Source organism: Typopeltis vanoorti, chromosome 18 (assembly GCF_054136105.1).
Source record: "Typopeltis vanoorti isolate ZY-2024b chromosome 18, IOZ_Tvanoo_1.0, whole genome shotgun sequence".
NCBI lineage: Eukaryota > Metazoa > Arthropoda > Arachnida > Uropygi > Thelyphonidae > Typopeltis > Typopeltis vanoorti.
Window position 1 is genome coordinate 57,534,308 of NC_143566.1, and position 21,685 is coordinate 57,555,992.

At 33.2% G+C, this 21,685-nt stretch overlaps 1 protein-coding gene and 1 non-coding gene across 2 annotated transcripts in view; both read left to right on the forward strand.

Annotated features, from left to right (window-relative positions):
* Polr1A (RNA polymerase I subunit RpI1) overlaps positions 1 to 21,685 on the forward strand; it is a 352,992-nt gene that overhangs the window by 100,888 nt on the left and 230,419 nt on the right. The window contains exon 13 of the mRNA XM_090408580.1: positions 18,179 to 18,262. Within this exon, the coding sequence (XP_090264706.1) occupies positions 18,179 to 18,262 (84 nt within the window). The remainder of the gene's footprint in view (positions 1 to 18,178; positions 18,263 to 21,685) is intronic.
* Positions 11,172 to 11,363, forward strand: LOC150096697 (U2 spliceosomal RNA). The gene has a single exon (XR_016549872.1). It is a non-coding gene; the product is annotated as a U2 spliceosomal RNA (small nuclear RNA).

A 21,685-nucleotide genomic window follows, 5' to 3' on the forward strand; every position in this document is an offset into this window, starting at 1 on the left:
CAAATCGATTACTTACTAATTAATCAACGATTTCGAAGTTCTATAAGGAGTACAAAAACCTATCCTAGTGCAGATATTGCTTCTGATCATAACCTACTGGTGGCAGAGTTACAACTTAGACTGAAAGCTATGCTTAAGAAACATCAACAAAAAAGGTTTGATTTGGGAAAATTAAAAAACGCAGAGATAAGAAGCAAATTGAGTCAAGATCTGAATCAAGAGCTAGCACTTATCAAGAGTGATGATTTCAGGAGGGTTGATGAATCGTGGGACAAATTGAAATATGTCTTCATAGAGAAATGTACCAATACCTTATTTCCTAATAGAGCAGTAAAAAAGAAAGATTGGATAACTGATGAAATTCTTTCTCTCATGGATCAACGCAGATCATATAAAAATATAATCCAACAAAATATACAGAGGTTCAGAAAATTATTAAACACAGGATCAAAAAAGCAAAAGAAATCTGGATGAACGGAAAATGTAAAGAAATAGAAATTCTACAGGAAAAACATAACAATTTTAATCTACACAAAAAGATGAAAGAGACCTCAGGTATATATAAGAAAAAACAATTCTGTATCCTTTGAAACAAAAAGGGAGAAATTATATCCAAAAAGGATGACAAAATACAAGAATGGGTGAAATATATAGACGAACTCTTTACTGATAGCAGACAGAATCCAGAAAATACTTATGAACATATGGAAGGTCCATGCATTCTAAAATCAGAGGTAGAATGTGCATTAAACTCAGCTAAAAATGGTAAAGCCCTAGGACCAGATAGAATACCAGCAGAAATAGTAAAGTTATTAGAAGGTGACAACATTAACATATTAGTAAAGCTATTTAATAAGATCTACGATATAGGCATAATCCCTCAAGACTGGTTACAGTCGATCTTCATCATGCTACCTAAAAAAGTAAATGCGAAAACTTGTAATGACTATAGAATGATCAGCCTAATGAGTCTCAAAATGTTTCTGAAAATAATTCAAAAAAGAATATACAGAAAATGTGAAGACATCATCAGTTATACCCAATTCGGCTTTAGAAATGGCTTGGGAACAAGAGAGGCCCTTTTCTGTTCTCAGATCTTATTTCAGAAATGTATTGACCAAAACAAGGTAATATTCATTTGCTTCATCGACTTCGAGAAAGCATTTGACAAAGTCCAACATGCTAAAATGATTGTACTATTAAAAAGAATTGGATTAGATGGTAAAGACATCAGGATCATTGAAAACTTATATTGGAACCAAAAGGCATCTGTTCAAGTTGATGACATTATTACAGACTCCATTAACATCAAACGATCAGTAAGGCAAGGATGTGTGCTGTCACCTCTTCTTTTTAACATCTACTCAGAAGCCATATTTCAAAAAGTCTTGGAAGGAAGAAAGGAAGGGATTAGTGTAAATAGTGAAATCATCAGTAACATCCGATATGCCGATGATACAGCTCTTCTGGCTGACAATATTCAGGATCTTCAAAGTCTTTTGGAACTAATAAATGCAGAGAGTGAAAAAATGGGATTAAAAATAAATATCACCAAAACTAAATTCATGGTCATAAGTAAGAAACCAATTCTTAATTTAGCACTTTCTTTAAATAGGAAACAAATAGAAAGAGTGGCAAAGTTTAAATATCTCGGATGCTGGTTAAATGAAGATTGCAATCCAGAAATGGAAATAAAAGTTAGAATTGAAATGGCAAGAAAAAATTTTCTCTTGATGAAATCAACACTGTGTAACCGCAGTTTAAACTAGAGCTTAGAGTACGCATTGTTAAATGCTATGTATGGTCTGTACTGTTGTACGGTGCAGAAACTTGGACCTTGAAGACAACATCAATAAAAAGACTTGAAGCCTTTGAGTGTGGTTATACAGACGAATGTTAAAAATCCCATGGACAGCAAAAACGTCCAATCAGGAAGTACTGGAACAAATGGGGAAATCATGTGAACTTTTAGATACCATAAAAAGAAGGAAAACTGCATATCTTGGTCACCTACTTCGTAATGAAAAATATAAGATACTTCAATTGATTATAAAAGGGAAGATAAATGGAAGAAGAGGACAAGGAAGATGAAGAAAATCTTGGCTGGCAGATATCAGACAGTGGACTGGTATGAACTCTGAGAGACTGCTCAGAATAGCTGAGAATCGCTCAAAATTTGCCAAGGTGGTCGCTGACCTCCGATAGGAGATGGCACTCAAAGAAGAAGAATATATATATATATATATAAAAAGCCATATCTTCCTTCTCATTTAAACCAAAAGTTTGGAAAAGATATGTTGATGATATATTCATTATTTGGAATCACGGGCACACAGCTCTCACAGATTTTCTTCGTCATCTAAACATCCAACATCCTAATATAAAATTTACTGCTGATATAGAAAATAATAACTCTTTACCTTTTTTGGATGTTATGCTTACACGATACTCTGAAAGATTAAAAATCTCTATGTACAGAAAACCTACGCATACCAATAGATATCTGCATAATCTTTCTCATCATTTTCCACCACAAAAACTTGGAATTATATCTACCTTAGGACACAGAGCACGTTCTCTCTTAAATGAACAAGATGAACTACAAAAAGAAATGAATCACCTCACTCTTATTTTTAAACAAAATGGATACTCTGAAAAAACAATTAAGAAACTTCTTCTGAACCCTCCTAAGCAGTGCACAACAGAGACTATTAATTTTAAAGGTAGCATCTCTATTCCATACATTAGCACAGTCTCTAAGAAAATAGCTAAAGTCCTTAAAAAATATAATATCAGGACCTTCTTCACCACACTTCCAAAAATCCGCTCTCTAATCAGCCATCCAAAACCTACTCATCACAACCTTAAGTACCCTGGAGTATATAAATTGTGGTGTGATTGCAATATCCCATACTTTGGTCAAACTAACAAATCTATTGAACAACGCATAGAAGAGCATAAGAGAGACATCTCATACAAAAGATCTCATGCAACTGCTTTATCCAGTCATGTTCTTTTTTCAAATAATCCTAATGATGACCAACAAAGCCACTCTGTATGCTGGAATAGATCAGAAAATATTTTTCGCTGTGAAGATGAGTTTGAAAGAAAAATCGTAGAATCACGGGAAATCCTACTGAACCCGGTCCACTTAAATAATAATTTAAGTTATAACATCCCAGATAGCCATGCTGCAGTTATTCAATATTGGCGTTCACGTGAACTTGCACGCACAATTGCAACAAACAATGGCACGCCAGTTGGAACAACTTGAAAAATACAACGTTTTTATGTATCGATTATGTGAGGCAATTTATACCTGTAATTTCCAGTTTGTTTATTTAAATAATTCAATGTTTATTAGTATTCCTTTCCTTTATAAATACCTGAAGAAGGCTGCTATATGCCGAAACTAGTAGTATTTATCATTAAAATCTTTATATGTTATCTCGGTCTTGGAGTCATTAAATCTATTTTTTGAAATATATATATATATATATATATAACATTAATATTAATGAAATCATATTTTTGTAATTTGAGAATAACAATTAATATTAACTGTTATTAACTGCACACACACACCACGGCACTGTTGTATTAATAGGTTTTGTGACTGTGTGTGCGCGTGCAAGGGGAGGGACTTGATATTTAAAAAAAAAATAATTAAAATAACTGAAACAATATAGAATAGATAGTTCACTTATAGGAACATTTATTTACAAATATATTCCACAACTTTATGTTTGGTACTATTTCATTGACAATATGTTGCCATCCAGCCTGATTGTGAAAATGAATCATAATCCACTGTTGCATTTCGTACAACGGTAGATTATGATCTTTTTGGATCTTTAGGATTGTTTATCATAGTCTTTCAGATGAACAGTCAACTTTTACCATTGGCAGCACACTTTTTCTAGATAGTCAGTGCATACGGAATCACATTATCCATCTGTGAAATTTGATGCCGTTAAAATCCTTTCCAACTGTGAATCCACGTAATTTATTCATATAAAGATTTGTTTGACATGTGAACATAATTGCATTAGAACTGACAATTTCTTGAAATTGAAACATGAGATCATTAACAAAGTACTGAATAACTACATATCTAGACAACCTCTGCCAAGAGTAGAGACTGAATAGCTATGTCAGAAGTGTTTCAGAAAAAATTGCTTGTATTTTAAGACAATTCAACTTTTCCTTCTCTCCTGTTCAGAAACTGGCTTTCATCTTCTTCCATCAACAAAATATATATATGGTCTCTTCCAGGCAGCGGCGTATTTAGATATAGGCCTGGGCCTAGAACGGCAAATTTTGAGGGGTGGCAGAAATTTCCAGGCTTTAATTTTTAATTATAACATGTTCCTTATATGCCACATCTACTCACAGGTAGAGAAATATTTTCTTTTCCTCATTGTAAGTTTAGTCTGCAAGCATATTGGCATGTAATCAGATTCTGCATAACTATACAGACCGAGACATGTGCATGGAAAGCTACTGTATTGTTGTCGGTAACTTGACACAAAGACAATAGGGATTAGTGAATTTGATCCCTTTCTTGCTGAGCACATTGCCAAAAACGGGGAAAAAAGGAAAAGGTTTCATTTCCTATCTTTCCTTTGCCACATGTAAGGAATTTATTAAAATAATGGGCGAGAAAGTAATCAAATTTATTGTGGAAGAACTTAAAATAGCTATGTACTATTCAATAAGTGTTGACTCAACACCAGACTTGTCTCATGTTAATTAGCTGTCCTTCATTGTACGATATGTGAAAGAACATGAAACTTCTGTGGAGCGTTTCTTGTGTTTCATTCCTAACGTAAGTCACAAATCTGAAGAGTTACAAGAGGCAGTTTTGACACAGCAGGCATATGATAATGCTAGTAACAGGTCAGGCAAGTATACAGGACTGCAAGCAAGAATTCTTGAAATAAATCCATTGCCAGAATTCACACCGTGCACTGGACATTCTCTGTCAAATCCTGTCGGTACTCTTCTGCATTTTTTGATGTCCTTCGGAAACTGTACGTATTTTTCACTTCTTCAACACATCGGTGGAGTGTTCTAACCTGAAAACTTCTGCAGAAGTAATCAAACGTCCTTCGCCTACTCGTTGGTCAGCTCGTGATGATGCCTGTCGAAGTCTTAATGACGGATGAAAGGAAATAATTTCCACTTTGTCCGAAATCGAAAATGACACCACCCAGAAGAAAGTTACGCGATGTGAAACAAGCGGGATTCTATGGCAACTTCAGTCATTGGAAGTCGGGATCATGACCTGCCTATAGGCAGGTCATGAGGGGCATTGCTTCTCATATGAGGGGTGGCACTTTCTGCGGGCCTAGGAGCTGAAAATACCTAAATATGGCACTGTTTCCAGGTGTACATATAATTCTCGTGGAGTGTCAATCACCATGGTGAAAACAATCAACCTGCTAAGGTTAGAATATGAAGAACACAATGGATTACATCCATTTTCAAAAACTGTGGCATAACCACTGATCACTATATTAAATGACAATGATTTAACACTGCTTTGTCACAGTTCCTTTATATTTATAAGATTATTAAGAATCAACCTTTCTACAAAACACTACAAAGTTGAACAGTAATGTATCATTGACTTCTTAAATTTGGGGGTTATTTGAAAGATTTGCATTTAATTTGTTTGTTATTAGAAAAGGGACATAATGCATTAATTTTATATTCTTTTTTATTATGTTACTTTTCTTCTCAAAAAAAAAAAAAAAAGACAGGTTGCTTTGAATTTCCTTTATAACTATTTACTTGCACTTGATATGAATGTTCATTAATTTCTCTGATGTATTGTGTTAACTCTGAGATTGCTAACAGATAATGTTTCACTAATATTACAATTGAGAAATATTAACTGTAAAATTTTCATAAATTTAGAATTTTTAACCTAACAGTATTTCTATCTATTTCAGTCCAGTGAAATAAAACAGCTAATATTAACTGAACGTGTAGTTTTAATTAGTTAATAACACATTATTATTATTATCCCATCAACATCCATGGTCAGAAGACTCATCATAGGAGAGTCATAATCTAGCACCTAGCTCCAAATCTTGCTCCGCTCCTTCAGAACTTGTTTCAGAATAACACTATTTTTATAATTTATTCTTAAAGAAATTGTTTTAAACGTTTTCCAGATGTTTGCATTTGATAAAGAATTGTATTTTATGTTTGGTGTGAGTATCATACATGTTTCAAACGCGCAATGACATCACTCAGTCACGTGGCCCAACAGTGCTGTTTTGCTGCCTTGAAGTTGATAGTGCTGCTAAAAGTTAGTCTGTTGCACAGTGTTCTGATTGGTGGTTATGGTAGGTACTGGGAAGCTTTCAGAGACTGATCGTAACTCGTTGTAGTAAAGAGTTGCATACCCTTCTTCAAAAATGAGCAAAGAGATAAAGCTTACAAGCAAAAATTTAGGCGGGAGTGGTTTCAAAGGGGGAATGTTTAGTAAATGGCTGTGTGAAGTTCTTGGTGATGCTACAAAAGGCCACTGTGTGTTTTGCAGATGTGATATAGTTGCTAAATATTATGAATTACAGACACGTTTACACAAGAATATTTTAATATTTGCCAAATATTTCAGTCTGAAAATAAAACTGTCTTCATTGGCTACATAGGAACAGTTTTTAACAAGATGGAATACCAACAATTGATCATTCAAAAGTAGAACGAGCCATGTGATGTTACATTGCTAAGCATTAAAGAGAGGAAAAATTTTATCAGAGTGATGACTAAATTATAGTTATTAATTCACAATTTCATATAATAATCTTAATTTATAAATAACATTAGACTAATATAGGAATTAAAAGTCTTAATTTAAAAAAAATTAATGTGTAATTCTGATTAAACTTTCCCATATTTTTGATAAGGATATACAGTCATTTCGATTCAAGTTAGGATGATGAAGTAAGGTCTCAGCACTCTCTTTGAATAGGCATTCAATTTATGGCAACATCTGTGTGGAAGGCGAGTCTTGCACCAGAGGATGTTGTGGCTTGTCTCTATTCCATGCTGAGCTAATCCAGACTTATTGGATTTGTTGTGCTGAATGTATGATTGATGTTCTTGAATTCTTTTTTCTGTAGAGCGTCCTGTTTGTCCAAAGTAGGATGCATTGCAGTTACAAGGTACTTGATATAGTTGAGCATTTATCTTAAGAGGGAAATAGATGGATATTTTGTTGTTAATAGGTATATAAGTGACTGTTAAATCACATTTCTTCAGAATTCTTGAAATTGGTTCTGAAATCCCCGAAATATATGGAATTGAAACTCGACGTATTGAATCTTTGTTTTGGAATGGATTGTAGGAATCGAACAGATGTTGTGTACTTTTTTCGGAGAAGCCATTTAATTTCATGTGATGTTTGATAGTTGAAAGTTCTTTCTGTAATTCATGAGGAGTTAACAATTAGTTCTAGCTCATCAGGTTAAACATTTTTTGATTCCTGTTTTTTGATAAGGATGATGAGCAGATTGTTTCAGAATATAACATCCAGTGAAAGTGGATTTTCTGTAAACTATTGTTGTTAGAATACCTGAAGGTGAACGGATGAGGAGGACATCTAAAAAGGATAATTTGTTGTCTTTTTCAATCTCCATGGTAAACTTAATGAGGATGTAAGGAATTGATTCTGGCTAAAAACGAAGGTAAGGAATCTCTGTTATGAGGCCACACTGAAAAGATGTCGTCTATATATCTCATCCAAAAGGATGGTTGAGGGAATATAGATGAAAACAGGACATCTTGTAGATTCCAAATAAAAGTTGGCTAGAGCAGGTGAAAGTGGACTTCCCATGGCTTTCCTTCCACTTGGTTGTAGAATTTTTTTGACACAAGAAATATCCAGAGTGCATCACGAAATCAAATAATTTTATAATGTCTTATGGGAAGATGTCAGCAAGTAAGTGTAAAGTCTCTTTGAGAGGTACATTAGTATATAGAGATTCAACATCGAAGCTCACCATAAGATTAGTAGGTTGTAATGAGATATTTTTTAATTTATTTAGGAAATCCGAAGAGTTTTTCAAAAAAGACCGTGATTTGCCTATATGTGATTTCAATATTTTCGCTAAATATTGCAGTGTGGCCTCATAACAGAGATTCCTTACCTTCGTTTTTAGCCAGAATCAATTCCTTACCTTCCTTTTTAGCCAGAATCAATTCCTTACATCCTCTTATTAAGTTTACCATGGAGATTGAAAAAGAAGACAAGTTATCCTTTTTAGACGTCCTCCTCATCTGTTCACCTTCAGGTATTCTAACAACAACAGTTTACAGAAACCTCACATTTACTGGATGTTATATTTTGAAACAATCTACTCATCATCCTTATCAAAAAACAGGAATCAAAAAATGTTTAATCTGACGAGCTAGAACTAATTGTTCAACTCCTCATGAATTACAGAAAGAACTTTCAACTATCAAACATCACATGAAATTAAATGGCTTCTCCGAAAAAAGTACACAACATCTGTTCGATTCCTACAATCCAATCCATCCAGAACAACAAAGATTCAATACATCGAGTTCCAATTCCATATATTTCGGGGATTTCAGAACCAATTTCAAGAATTCTGAAGAAATATGATTTAACAGCCACTTATATACCTATTAACAAAATATCCACCTATTTCCCCTCTTCTAAAGATAAATGCTCGACTATGTCTCTGCCTGGTGTGTGTGTGTGTGTGTATCAAGTTCCTTGTAACTGCAATCTGTCCTATTTTGGACAAACAGGATGCTCTATAGAAAAAAGAATTCAAGAACATCAATCATACATTCAGCACAATAAATCCAATAAGTCTGGATTATGGAATAGAGACAAGTCACAACAACCTCTGGTTGTTGTGACTTGTCTCTATTCCATAATATTATGTCTAGCACTCTCTTTGAATAGGAATAGAGACATAATAATATGTCTCTATTCCTATTCAAAGAGAGTGCTGAGGCCTTACTTCAATGCCCTAACTTGAATCGAAATTACTGTATATCCTTATCAAAAATATGGGAAAGTTTAATCAGGATAACACATTAATTTTTTTTTTTTTTTTTTAAATTAAGACTTAATTCCTATATTAGTCTAATGTTATTTATAAATTAAGATTATTATAATTTAGTCATCACTCCGATGAAATTTTTCCTCTCTTTAATGCTTAGCAATGTAACATCACGCGGCTCATTCTACTTTTAAATGATCAATTGTTGGTATTCCACCTTGTTAAAAACTGTTCCTATGTAGCCACTGAAGATAGTCTGTTATTTTCAGACTGAAATATTTGGCAAATATTAAAATATTCTTGTGTAAACGTGTCTATAATTCATAATCATAATATCACAAGTGTCTCTAAAGAGTAAAAGTTGCTAAATATTGTCAGCTTGTAAAGAATAGCGAAACTAAGAAACATCTTGCTGCAGTTCCATATGATGCTGTTCCTATTACCAAATATGCTTATGATGAAGTCTCATGAGACAGCAAGCTTTGAAGGCAGCTTAGCATTATTTCTTTGTTGTCACTCATCATTGAACAGTTGTAATCATCTAGTAGATCTTTGCCGAAGTATCATCCCTAACAGTCAAATTATGACAAAGGTTAAAATGCACCAAACCAGGTGCTCTGCAATTGTAAAGAATATTCTAAGTGAGCACTTTGAAGATCCAATTGCAGATATTGGAGATGGAAATTTCAGCTTGCTAATAGATGAATGGAATGATATCACAGTGAATAAGATTTTAGGAATTGCCTTCATTTATTATAGCAAGAAATTCAACAAAATTATGCAAACATTTCTGAGCACGGTGGTTCCAGAAAAGTGGTATTGTGGCTGCACTGAATAAAGAGCTCCTCACCAAGAAACTGGACATTAAAAATTTCATTTTAATTGGTACAGATGACACCTGTGTTATGGTTGGTGTCAATAACGGCATTTATGAACGAAAGGCACATATTCCATCCTTAATCTTAATTAGATGTGTATGCCATTATTGGCAGTATCTCATACTTGTGCAGAATCTCTCCCAAGAAAATTACAATTTTTAGTTGCCCAAACATATAAGTTGTTTTCAAATTCTTCTTCTTCTTTAAGACAAGCAGCATACAAAAAGCTGTATCAAACTATCAACGAAAATGATGCTCCAATGGAAATTGTGAGCAACAAGGTGACTCTGCATTGCACCTGCAATAGACAGAATTCTCAGCCAGTGGTTGGAATTAAAAACTAACTTTGAAGTCATAAGTGTCACTGAGAAATGTTACAAAGCTCAAATTTTGTTGGAGATGTACAAAGATGAAGGAATCTGTTGTACCTTTTATTTCTGCATCATGTTCAAGTTCAACAAGTTAACAAAATTTTCGAATCTATTAGTGTGGATAAGACGAGATTATTTGAACATCTTTCTCATTTGATTCGCTCTGTTGCTAATATGTTAGTGCTACCATCATCCAGAGTCGATCCTTTAGAGTCAGAGATTGATGACTATTTGGATCCCAAACCAAATCTTGGTTACAGATTTGTAAGAAAAATTTTAGAGTTGATGATACAAAAGAAAATAACACAAAATGATGAGCATAGTCTTAAAAATAGAGCCAGGCAGTTTCTTCTTGGTCTCTTCAAACAGCTTAAGCAAAGGTTGCCTGAAATCCTTGAATATTTTAAGAATGATCTCTTCTTTTTCTGTTGACAATATCCTAAAACATAAAAGAACATGTTACTCCCATCTTAGAAATAATGCTGAAAACAGAAAAAGATGTTGCTGCTGCTTAATAAAACTACAATACTATCCACTTAAATAAATGGACAAATATAGAAAACACTGAGCTATTCTGGGCTGAAGTATGAGAATACAAAGATGCATCTGGAAGGAATCAATTTAAAGAAATTGCTTAGTGAGGAATAAATTTATTAATACTGCCAATTTTAATGCAAATTGAATGAATTTTTAGTTCCATGAATGTAGTTAAAACTAAATTAAGAAACATGATAATTAATACTTAAGGAATTGACAGCTTACACCAGAATTATAAATTAAATCAACTTTAATATATACTTTCCGATATTTCAGCGATGTCATGTTGCTGAAATATCGGAAAGTATATATTAAAGTTGAAAAAAAAAAAAAACATCGCTTCTCGGCCTTTTGGCTAAGATCAAAGTGTAGTATCTGTTCTTATCAGCTTAATATCTGATACGGGGTGTCCATCAGACCCCAAGATGTTAAACTGATTTTTGGAAGTTGGCGGAGTGATTGGAGCTTGCTCCACCTCTGCCACGAGTTGCTCTGGTCTTGCACATATTAAAGTTGATTTAATTTATATTTCTAGTGTATGCTTTCAATTCCTTAAGTATTAATTATCATATTAAATTAAGAAACGAGATGGAATTGTCAATGCTGACAGCTATATTGTCAAACATTGCTTCGGGCGTAACAGTAAGTGCTGTAAAAACTATCATTTACCATCTAGACTGAGTAATATTGGAACGATGGTCACATATAATTAAGCTGAAAATCTAAGTGAAATCACAGGTGAATTAAGTGCATAAGACCACTTGGAAGATGTCTTTAGTTACTTAAATGCAAGTACCACTTCATCTTGAGTAAAGTAATTAACTGAAAAATATCTGCTGCTACTACTAAAATTTCAGCTACAAATTTTTATTTTCAACACCTTTTTAGCTCTTTTCTATATCTTTTTTTTTTTTTTAAGATTTAGTTTTTAGTAATTTTCATTTGGCAACATTGTTCCAGTGTTCACAATGCATTCTGGTGATATATTTTATTCACTCACAATTCTCCATTTAAAAAATCTATTCTTGCTCTACCATACATTTAGATAACTTTCAGAGATGACCTCTTATTTTGTCAGCATTTTCTACTCTTTTTTTTTCCCCTATAATCCCATCTTTATTAATCCGGTAAAATCCCCTTGTTAACTTAAACATCTGTCATATCACCTATCCATCAAATTCTATAATTTGCATCCATATGCATCTATAATCAGTATTACAGAGTCTTGATAGTGCTTTGGTCACCCATGTCTAGATGTCCTTTAACATTTCCACATTATATCATCATAGCAAAAACAGATCAAATCTGAGCACAGTAGCTCAAGTGCGGTCTTACCAATGCTTAATGCATCTCTTTATCTCTGCTCATCATTCTGTTCCTTATCACATAATGTTTTGTTTAATTATATTTAATTTAAAGTAGAAGAATTGTTTTTCTTGACGCCCTCTTTTATTCAAAAAGGGTAGAGAAAATAATGATGGATACCTGAATTTCTGCTCCAGATTTACTAACTTGCTGCTTTCTAACTTCAAACTTTTTTTTTTTCAAACATTTATTTTATTTATTTATTTATTTTTGTGTAAACTTTGCATTACTACTTAAGTGGATCATCGTCAAATTCCTGATATGTACCCTCAGCAGATGTACAGGATATCATGATTATATTCCATGCAAGCTTTCAGCAACATAAAAGAAGATTGTACACATGGACTTCACCTAATGGAGAATACAGAAATCAGATAGATTATGTTATTGCCAGCACAAGGTGGAGGTATGCTATCCAATCAGCAAAAACACTACCTGGTGCAGATTGTGGGATAGCTGATGTTAAATTGAAATTAAGGGCTAAGAAGAGGAGGAAACAAAAGGACAGATTTGATTTAAATCCTATAAATGAATCGTTTAAAGTAGAAGTTGGAAAGAAATTAAAAAGTTTGGAGAAGACAGATATTAGAAGAACTATGGGAAGAAACAAAATGTACATTTATAGAATCAGCAAAGAAGACTTTAAGTAAAGCAACAAGAAAGAAAGAAAGATTGTAAATGGTTGTCAGAAGAAACTATTCAGCATCTGATAACATCAGATATCATCTATTCAGATAGCAGAGGAAAGAAGAAAAATGAAACTTCAGAGAAAGGATGAGTGCAGATTTCTAAAGACAGGCTAGGAAAGATAAGGAAATACATCTGAACAAAAGGCACAAGGAAATTGAAGAAAGCAGTATTACGGATAGAACAAGAGATCTGTTTAGAAAAATAAGTGGTGTTACAGGGAAGTTTATCCCTAGATTTGTAGAAGAACGATAATAATATTGAAAGGAGAGAATTTGTTGAGGAACCCATGATAATGAAAAGTGAAGTGATATCATCAGTGGAACTGGTGCCAAAAGGAAAAGCTCCTAGAGCTGATGTGTGTGTTAGTGGAATTATTGAGCAGCTGGAGATGAAGTAGTGAATATGTTGACTGAAATTTGTCAACAGGTTTGGAAGAAAATATATTGGCCTGAAGACTGGAAAACATCAGTGAGAATTATAGAACCATCGCTTTAATTTCGCATGCAAGTAAAGTTATGCTTAAAATGATCCAACAAAGGTTGGAGCCATATGTGAATAGAGAAATGCCACAAGAACAGGCAGGCTTTAGGAGAGGTAGAGGACCTAGAGACCAAATAGCAAATATGAGATGGATTATGGAAAGAACAAGAGAATTTTAGAAGGAAGTATTCATCTGTTTTGATTATAAAAAAAAAGCTTTTGATTGCATTGATCACAATAGACTGTGGATTGTAATGAGATAAATGGGAATACCTGAACATCTAATTCTCTTGATAAGAGAGCTGTATGACAACCAAGAAGATTCAGTAAAAACTGTCTTTGGAGAAACAGATGGTGTTCGAGTGGAAAAAGGGGTGCAGCAGGGTTGTATACTGCCACCCCAACTTTTTAATATATATATATATATATATATATATATATATTCATTTTTAATATAAACTGACTATAAACCCGAGAATTATAACAAATTGAGATTTATTTGCAAATGCAACATGTTTCGTCGAGATTGACTTCATCAGGCATTAAGAACATAGAAAGATATTAAAAGACACTGAAACAAACAGGGAGACACTCTAAAGCTATACAATTATAAAGTTATGATATTCGACTGTAAATTACAGTTATTATGAACTTGTGCTATAGTCCGTGTTAAAGTTCTATTGTTGTACACTTGTGCGTGTGTGGAACCACACGATCTCCAGTATCTGATAGTAGAGCTGAAAGAGTCAGGCAAATTATAGCTAAGATTATTGTTCATATGAAGAGGGTCCAAGGTGATTTCTTTTGACTCTACAATGCGGCGTTCTACCTCATCATGGCAAATGTGTAGGTTTGAAGTTGTTGTCCAATTTACTTCATGTTGGTGGCTTTCGTTGTTCGTGTTTATTGAAAACAGGACATGACCTGATAGGGCAGTAGCTCTGGTTCTCTTGTAAGCAATGTCTCTCTGGTGTTCCTCGAGACGTAGGAGGATAGATTTCTCCGTTTGGCCATAGTAAGGTTTTCCGCACTCACATGTGACCTTGTATACACCTAGAAATTGTAGAAGGTTGTGAGATTGTTTATAGTTTCTGAAACTAGATCTTATTTTTGGAAGAGTCGAGAAGCACGTTTGTATGTTGAATTTCTTTAAGATTCTACTCAGTTTTTTGGATAGTGTGCTGATATATGGCAAAGAGATATAACCTTTGGAGTCGTTCTGTGTCTCTACGTTGACGGTGGGATAATTGTTTGTTGATACTTTTTAAAGAGTAGCCATTGCTTTTAAAGGTCCATTTAAGATGTTATAGTTCTTTTTTTAGTTCTTCTTCATCTGACAGTACAGATCTTGCACGATTCGCAGGAGTTGATATAATACCCAACTTTTGCGCTGGACGGTGATGTGAGGACGCATGCAAATATCTGTTCGTGTGTGTCGGCTTTCTAAATAGAGAGACTTTTATTGATTCAGGCGTCTTGGTGAGTTTGACATCAAGGAAACAGAGTGAACTATTTTCTTCAATCTCCATGGTCAGTTTGATATCCTGATGGAGGTTGTTTAAATGGTTGAGAAACCTGTGAAGATTCTCAATGCCATGCTTCCCATATGAGGAAATATATCGTCCACATGTCTAAGCCAAATTCTTGGTTTTAAACTAAAAGAGGAGATTGCCTTTTGTTCAAAATCCTCAAAAAAATTTTCATTCACTATATATATATAGTGAATAGAGACTGGATTTTTGTCTATATTCACGATATGCAGATGATACAACCCTCATAGCAGAAACTAAGGAAGATCTGAAGCAGTTGATTCTATTAATTAAGATGGAAAGTAACAAAGCCAAGCTTAATTTAAACATCAGCAAAACAAAGATTATGGCTTCTGGAAATTTAAACGACTTTATAATAGAAGTAAATAAAATAGAAATCTTTGAAAGTTATGTTTACTGGGGTCCAGAATCAGAAATGATAGTAAATGTGACAGAATGCTCCTTGCAGGCAATCATTGCTAAACAGAAGTTGATGTACTTTAGACATATTATGCAAGCTGATGAATCATGGGCAAAGGCAGTTGTGTTGAGGTCCAGAATCAGAAATGATGGCAAATGTGAAGATGAAATTAAAAGGATAGTCATGGGAAAAAAAGTGATGTTAAATCTGACAAAAATTATGAAAGATAGAGGTGTGAGTAAGGCCATGAAAGTTAGAATTGTCAAAGCAATGGTATTTCCAGTAATGATGTACAGATGTGAAAGCTGGATTATTAAGAAGAAAGACAGAAATAAATTAATTCATTTGAATAATGGGTTTGTAGGAGACTTAAGAATTCCATGGACTGTAAGAATGACCAATAAGGTTTTAGAGAATGCAAAGACAGAATGCTCTTTGGAGGCAATGATTGCTAAACAGGCGATGATGTATTCGGGGCATATTATGCAATCTGATAAATCATGGGAAAAGGCAGTTATATTGGGGAAATTGAGAGAAAGAGAAGAAGAGGAAGACCACAAAATAATTGGATGGACACATAAAAGAACTACCAATTTGAACTTAGAATTACTGTAAGAATGAACAATTGGCCGAGTGGGATGGAGAATCTTTGTTCACAGGTGATCCTGTGAACAAAGATTATAACTGGATGGCATATAACATTCCATGAAAAAGTTACATCATTGCTAACTTCCTGTAAAGTTTTCCTCCAAATTAATCTGTTATCTGTCAAGACTCCAATATTATCAGATCTTGTATTTCTGTCTTCTTCATTCTGCATCCAAATTTGTACCTGATAAGAAGCTGCACCACAAGTAGCAAATGTTTGATATTGATCCTGAAGTCGGTTCTTCCATTTCTTATAGACCTTGTGGAGATCTTTTCATTGTTATCTGGTCCCACTTAAACAATTCCAGGAAACTGTTCTTAAATATAGCAGGTTTTTTACTTCCAAAAACTCAGGTTTTTCATCCCACATAACAGATAAATTGGCCTTGAAAATGCAAGCAATTTACAGACAAAAAATACTAGTGGTGGTGGTGGGCAGTAGATTGCATTGGTGTAGGTGATGATGGTAGTAGCAGTTCACCGTAATTGATGGATGGAGTGGTAGTGGAGGCAGAGCTGTAGAGTAAGTGCTCTCCCTTGATGAAGCTTTAGACTATTTGGAGGTGTCATGTAATAATAATAATAATATTCATTTATATTACTAATTGGACCATTTTCACTCAGTTAATGTAGAAAAATCAGAAATTATTGTTTTTTTTTTTTGCACGTGTATCGTCTCTAAATACAGTAGTCCCCCCCCCCTTATCCGTGGGGGGATACATTCCAAGACCCCCCCCATGTGGATACCTAAAACTGCAAATAGTATCTACTCTATATATATATATATATATATATATATATATATATATATATATATACTATTGAGTTATTTTCTTTTGGTTTATTAGTTGACCATAAATATTAAGATATACACAATTGTCTATATAGACAATTGTTTATATCTTTTAATATTTATGGTCAACTAATAAACCAAAAGAAAATAACTCAATTTTAATGTTAAGTGACCAAATAAGTTATTATTATTATTATTCCTGATACCTCCAAGGAGTCCGAAGACTCATCGCGGGAGGACATCTTCAACTGTCTCTACATCTTACCTCTACTACGAATCAACGCCATCTACCGCCCACCTCCAACACTACCACAACTAGTAATTTTTGTCTGTAAAGTTAACAATAATATATATACTATGTTTTTTTCCTATACATACCTATGATAAAGTTTAATTTATAAATTAGGCACACTAAGATATTAACAACTGCAATTAAAGTTATATGAATGTGAATGGAATCTTACCATGGTGCAGGTGATGATAATAGTAGCTCTCCCTTGATGAGTCTTTGGACTCCTTGGAGGTGTCATGTAATAATAATTAATAATATTAATTTATATTACTAATTGGACCATTTTCACTCAGTTAATGTAGAAAAGTAAGAAATGTTTTTTTTTTTTTTTTTTGCACATGTTATGTATCATTTCTGAATACCGTAGTCCCCCCCTTATCCATGGGGGGATACATTTCAAGACACCCCCCCCTCCCACGTGGATACCTAAAACTGCAAATAGTATCTAGCCATATATATATATATGTATATATATATGTATGTATGTGTATATATATATATATATATGTATGTATGTTTTTCCTATACATACCTATGATAAAGTTTAATTTATAAATTAGGCACACTAAGAGATTAACAACTGCAATAAAAGTTATATGAATGTGAGTGGAATCTTCAACCTGAGCATTTTTTTTATTATTTATTTATTATTTTATGAAGTCAAAAACTTTCACCTTTTTGCTTAAAAGGAAGCACTTTATGGCTTCTCTTTGGCTATCTGAATTGCTAGCATCACTACTCTTGCACTTTGGAGTCATTAAGTAAAATAAGGATTACTTGAACACAAACACTGCAATACTATGACAGTTGATCTGATAACCGAGATGGCTACTAAGTGATTAACGGGTGGGTAGCATATATGGTACAGCGTGGATATGCTGAACAAAGGGGTGATTCACATCCCGGACAGGACAGCACAAGATTTCATCACATTATTCAGAACAGCACGCAATTTAAAATTTATGAATTGTTTATTTCTGGAATTTTACATTTAATATATTCGGACCAGGGTTGACCATGGATAAGGAGGGATTATGGTACTTATATTTATTGTATAGGGTTTGATTTAACGTAATGTATAAATTAATTTATTTACATTTCTCTCTCTCTCTCTTTTTTTGTAGGTGGTTTCAACAATTATCATAAATGTTATACCAGATGGCAAACCTTTTCTCTCTGTGGTTGGAAAAACTAAAATTGGTCCAAAGGTGAGTATTTTTAGAAAATTCATGTTTTTTCTCTAGCTTCGTGTAAATAAAATAAGCAGTTAATACATGTACTTATGTACCATGATAAAGTACATGTACTTCATGCATTATCAGAAATGATCTCAAGACATGGCCCACTTGGTAGAAGTAAAGATATTAAACAGTTAGCTTTTGTTAGTTCTCTGAACCAGAGAACTAGCAGAAGCTCACTACTTTCATTTTAAAAATCAATAAATTTTTCAACTCCCTTAGAACTGTTTTCTAAATGTGAAACATTAAGACCTGTTGGTTCACTTCTAAAAAATATGACCAGGTATTAAATTTTAAGACTTAATAAATCATCTTGTATGGAAAATTTAATATTCATATTTTCACGACTTGCACCAATGTAGAATATTCTGGACTAATCTTGTTATAGATTAAGCTGTCCAATCTCTTCCCCTAATTCCACAGATTCTAGCTCCAGGCCTATATATTTGGTGTTTCACTATGCTACATACTTGAGAACAAAGTTTTTTTTGTGTGTGTGTGTGTGTATTTTATAAACAAAAGTGTGCATGTGTGTGTTTACAAGAGGAAAAACAATAGTGAGGGTAATACATACAGGAAAGGAGAGTATATAGAAGAAGAAAGGAAGAATTGTAATTGATTCCTTTTTTGTGTTGTCTCCTTCCAGGAGGTTGACTTCCATGAGCTTCCACCATGTATGGTTTTGTGCCTCTCTCTCTCTCTCTCTTAAATTCTTCATAAGACAGAAAAGTCCAGTCCTTAATATTTCCCATCCAATCTGTTCTTTGTCTTCCTCTTCTTCTTTTTCATTGTACCATGCCTTAGTATGTGATCAAGGTATTGATTCACTTAAGAAATAATGAAAATAAATGTGTGTGTGTGTGTGAGGGCACACACACACACACACACACACACACACAACATATAAATTTGTACTAAAAGTATTGTGCCTCTTCTGTGCTCACTCACACATGCATTCAAAGCCTTAATGAGTTGCATTTTTTCTTATATTAATTACAAAGTGTATGCAAAGCAGAAGCTAACTTTCAGTCAGAGAATCAAACAGACACTCTAATTTTTCTCTTGAAACTGCATTCATGTCTTCCACATCTATCACATGTTCTGAGTTAATGGTAATTCTCTAAGGAGAAAGCAGAAACAAATTTCATATCCCTATCTTTAGCATATGCCTTACCACAAGTGTATTCTGTTTTCTATTTAAAGCAAGTACCAAAAACGTTAAAAGTTAATTTCATAAGAGTTTGAAATGTCCAGCAATAAAACGGGACACATGCAACTATGTTGGAATGTTCTTGTGTTTTTACTTGATAGCTGTCAGATCCATAAACGCAGCAAATGGCTTTCCAGTCTTCAATTATCAACAAAATTAACTTTTCAACAGGGACTTAGACAAATAAGGATTTGTTTGTTATATAAGAATTATATAACAAACAAAAATAAGAATTTGTTATATATATATATATATATATATATATATTTTTTTTTTATTTCTTAAGGGAATCAATTACGATTCTTCTTTTTTTTTTCTTCTATATCTGTTACTTTTTTTTTATTTTTAACAACACATCTCTCTCACTATTCTCTTGTCCATCAGCCATTCGTTTCATATATGCTATATTTGCAACATGCGCTATTTGAACATACACTAGATTTGCAGCTGCAAGAATGACATCACAACAACCTGGTATCACAAACAACAAGGAACAATTCAGTAATGGTAGATAGGATATGATTTTCGTAAATACATTCAAGACAACACTTCTTTTCCATTTTATGGCTATTTTATGTGGTCGACATAAAAAATGTCTACAGATTTCTTAATTCCAAGAAAGTATTTATATCTTGCCAATCCTTCTTGTTGCTGTTAAGTGAACTAGTTCTGTCAGTGACTTAAATCACAAGGCTCAGCTAGGTTTAACAGCCTCTAGTTATCTATCAATAGCAAAACTACAATTACTGCTGTTATATTCTTCTTATAACATTATTGTTTTGACAGACAAAATGTTATCAACATAACACTGCTTTTTTACACATCTTTTATTCTAATTTTAATTAACTAAACTAGCAATAAAATCTTTCATAAAACAAAAATCATGTAAAGATATTTAAATATCTTTTACATAGTCCTCTCCTTAACATAAACTGTGTTTTTATAATTTTTTTTTAAATTAACTATACACACAAAAATTGTTTTGGGTTAACAACAGTAACAAAACATAGCAACGTCAAATAATATATATTCTTTTTACTACCAGCTTAAGATAGTGCAACTTCAAAAAAAAATACAATGATCATTTTTGCCTTTTTTGTAAATAATATTATTATTATTATGTCATACCTCCAGGGAGTTTGAAGACTCATCAAGGGAGGGCACCTACTCCATAACTCTGTCTCCACCAACTGCAACTACTATCATCATCTACACCAATGCCATCTACTGTCCACCATCACTAGTATCTTCACAGACAATTACAAACATCCATGTCCACGGGGATGATTCAAACCCTCAGGAGAGTGTGGAGAGCAGATACGCTAACCACTTGGTCAACCAGACCGGCAATATTTGTTAAAGGTTTCTCTCTCTCTCAAGGATTCAGAGATAATTGATGTGATGTACTTTCTAAATTATTAACATTTCCATCAAGTGATTCCATATGTTCATGGGAAGACTGTGGATTTCTCAGTTTGCTAGTACCAGAACTAGAATTTCTAAGTTCCCTAATATCAGATATCAGTTGCTGAGCTCTTTGATAAAATGCATCAAAATTCGATCTGATAATGTTCCAGAAGTATTTTGATTGGTGAAATTTTTCTGATTTGGCACTTTTAACACTGATCTGCTGTTAGATGAAGAATCTGAAGTTTTCTTAACTTTTTATAATATAAAAAGTTATAAAAATATAAATTTTTATTTATAATTTTATAATAAATTATAAATTATTATTTATAATAATATTTTTATATTCTTTGCCTTCCAAGGCAAAGAATTTACTTTTCAGTGTGCTTTCTAACAATTTTATAAGGGAAATAATTCCAGGCATTATTGTAGTACCCTTTTGATGGTAATATTTTTTATCCTATTTAAATGTGTAGTAATGAATCTATCAGTGTGTTTTGATATTCACAAGCTTATAAGTTACAGGAGATAAAATCTCTCTCTCTCTCTCTCTCTCTATATATATATATATAAACTATATGGTTTGGAGGCTTTAACATCCAAACTGCCTCTTTTCTTTTTTTTTATCTCCATACATAGTCTTGTTCTAACCAAAAGTTTCATTTCATTCTGAACTTGTTTAAAGCTTGTCTACTGTAAAGATATTTAAATATCTTTATGATCTTTATAAGGGATTTTCAAATGAAGGAATCTGTTTTATATATGGAGTTGGCAAG